Source organism: Bidens hawaiensis, unplaced genomic scaffold (assembly GCF_021521415.1).
Source record: "Bidens hawaiensis isolate Kalapana, Puna unplaced genomic scaffold, B.hawaiensis_p1.1 tig00029107_1, whole genome shotgun sequence".
Classification (NCBI taxonomy): Eukaryota; Viridiplantae; Streptophyta; class Magnoliopsida; order Asterales; family Asteraceae; genus Bidens; species Bidens hawaiensis.
In genome coordinates, this window is record NW_027494802.1 from 2,526 (window position 1) to 5,139 (window position 2,614).

The following is a 2,614-nucleotide window of genomic DNA, read 5'->3' on the forward strand; positions in this document are numbered from 1 at the left end:
TTGTTCTATGTAGGAATAACATTTATACTTTATATCAATCTATATATATAAAACACAAGTGTTATCATGGCATATATGTTATAATAACATAACATGTTTCTATATCAAGTTATCAACATATGGTAGGGTGTCCGGATATACTCACGCCATTCGAATCTGTTTGGTCCAAAGTTAGGATGATCATGCACGTGGCTCTTCTTGGAACACAAACACAAAACATTTTGTCTTTTTCTTCGGCAAATCCTATGCTTCTTATCCTCGTCCAATCACACTGAACACGACATTTGACCTCCAACCTTCTTTCTTACTACTTACAACTCTACACATCCATGAACAGGTGCTCCAACTTCTAACAAGTTGGGTGGAATCCGATTATAATTCTAACTAATAATTGCAACACTCATGGATGATTTGAACCAATCACAAATCCGATGTTCAAATCAAATGGTGGGCCACACTTTTGTCGGCCAGTAATGAAATAAAATGTCCCGTTATAAAGACTTCAAATTTAGTTTTCATTGAATTATTGAGGTTTGTTTGATGTGATGAATATTATTGAGCGAGTTTAGATATCAGTTTCTAATGGCGGGTACGATACCGGGAGTCGAAAGTGCTAGGAGGAGGAGGTTTTATGGTGGTAACGGATCATCTGATTCTTCGTTTGTTATTAATTCGGCTTTTGGGTCATCAAGGAACCGAAGCTTTTGTGATACCCGTTTCTCCTCCACTTCGTTCTCGGTAATGATTTACATCGTATTTAGTTAAACAAACGTACATAGTAATATTATACTTAGCATAAACTATTGGTAGGGTCTGGGATGGGATATGTTCGTTTCATTATTATGTTTCTATGAATTTATTTGACATAATCTTTAAAAAATTGTGTTTAGTTACAAAAACATATAAAATTTAGTCTATTTTTTGTTTGATTTGATTATTCATTTATTCTAGCAAGTAATTAGTTTGTTATGTTTGAAAACAGAATAGAAATCAATCTGATCAAGATGTGAAGCTTGGTGGTGTAGCAAGAAAAGCTAAACAAAGACTAGATGAAAGGCTCCGAAGCCACCGGAAATCAGAAATCAACAGGTACGGAATATACTAATATTAACGGTATGTCGCATAGCGCATGTCATCACATCAGCTCATAATGTGCTAGCATGCACTTGTGACATCAACAAAAGTTATCATCTTTGGTTTCCATTTTGGGACTGAATTTGTATCAAAACAGCCAAATACTAATCTTAGCAGTTAGGGCGCAAGTTTGCACATTAGGACATCACTTGCTAACATGCACTTGTGACATCAATGATACCAATGAAAGTTGTTATCTTTGTTACCGTTTCTATTTTCTGACATGGGTTTTCATATTGGGACTTATTTTGTAACAAAATAGCCTAGTAATAATTTTAAAAGTCAGGGCGCGTGTTAGCATATCAGTTAATCGCTTGCTAACATGCGGTCGTGGCATCTACAAAGTTACAAAACCAATTAAAGTTGGTTTTGTATCCTAAATAGCCAAGAAAGATCTTTGGTTACCATTTTGAACTGATTTTGTATCCTAAATAGCCAAGAAAGATCTAGGGAGCCAACTAGTTCTATAATGGTAGGATATTTGCAAATGGAGGTTTCAGGCTTGAAAAAAAGTGGATCAAAGAAGTTCAGTTGGGGGAAAATGGGGTTGGCTTGGAAATCATCAGATCAAGACGAGTGTGTTATTTGTTTGGAAAAATTCAAAGTGGGTGAGAAGCTAGATCGTTTGCCTTGTGCGCATCGGTTCCATTCGATGTGTTTGTTACCCTGGTTAGAGGGTCATGCACACTGTCCATGTTGTAGAATGAGTGTTCTTGGTTCAAATTGATTTGTTTACTGTAGTTATGAAGCTTGTTATGGTTTGTATGTTTGTGACTAAATATGTTTCCTGTGAATATTGCTAAGAGAAGTAAGTGGAATAAGGAAAATTACTTACCAAATGATATCATGATGAAGATTTAGAAAGATAAAATTGAATTGTTAAATTTGTATTGTTGTAGTTGGATTATTATTCACACAATCACACATACAAAAAATAGTGAAATACACCTAAAAATATATATACAAAAAAGTTGTACTACGTTATATTCTCTAGATTATTTCAATTATAACAGAAAATAACTTGTTAAATTTGTATTTCAATTGTTTGTGTTGCAACAAATATATTATATTCGGTTAACAACAAATATCCTAGAATTGGTGCCTTAAATGATTGTGTGTCGTTCCATTATTGTACTAAACTAAGCCACATAAATTTCAAGAGATATTTTTATTCGAAAAAATAAAAATGTCCTTAGATATTTTATAGCTTAAGTTATCACTTAAAGCACAAATTTTAACATTTCAACTACTTTTTAACAGTAAAAGACAAAAATTAAACAATACCTATAGATTTATTATTATTATTATTAAACTTGTATTTCCACTAACTTTATAAAGCATTACATGCGTCGCAAAATTTGAGGATAACATACTTCTGCGTTTCTTTATTGAAATTTCTTGTCACAAAATTTCCACCCAATGTAAACAATTGTATCTTTTTGGTCACTAAATCTTTCATAGATACATTCCACCATATACG

The 2,614-nt window shown here is 33.0% G+C and overlaps 1 protein-coding gene across 1 annotated transcript; it reads left to right on the forward strand.

The window, feature by feature from the left end:
* Positions 1 to 520: 520 nt before the first annotated feature.
* Positions 521 to 1,961, forward strand: LOC143578271 (uncharacterized). The gene is made up of 3 exons (XM_077061904.1): positions 521 to 738; positions 983 to 1,089; positions 1,570 to 1,961. The coding sequence occupies exons 1-3, from the start codon at positions 583 to 585 to the stop codon at positions 1,859 to 1,861; spliced, it is 555 nt and encodes a 184-aa protein (XP_076918019.1). The 5' UTR covers positions 521 to 582; the 3' UTR covers positions 1,862 to 1,961.
* Positions 1,962 to 2,614: the final 653 nt, after the last annotated feature.

Excerpts from the sequence above, each read along its gene's own strand:
- LOC143578271 (XM_077061904.1), top strand. The coding sequence starts at position 583 with ATGGCGGGTACGATACCGGGAGTCGAAAGTGCTAGGAGGAGGAGGTTT. Across the intron at positions 739-982 it reads TCTCCTCCACTTCGTTCTCG|AATAGAAATCAATCTGATCA; the intron begins GTAATGATTTAC and ends GTTTGAAAACAG. Across the intron at positions 1,090-1,569 it reads CGGAAATCAGAAATCAACAG|CCAAGAAAGATCTAGGGAGC; the intron begins GTACGGAATATA and ends TATCCTAAATAG.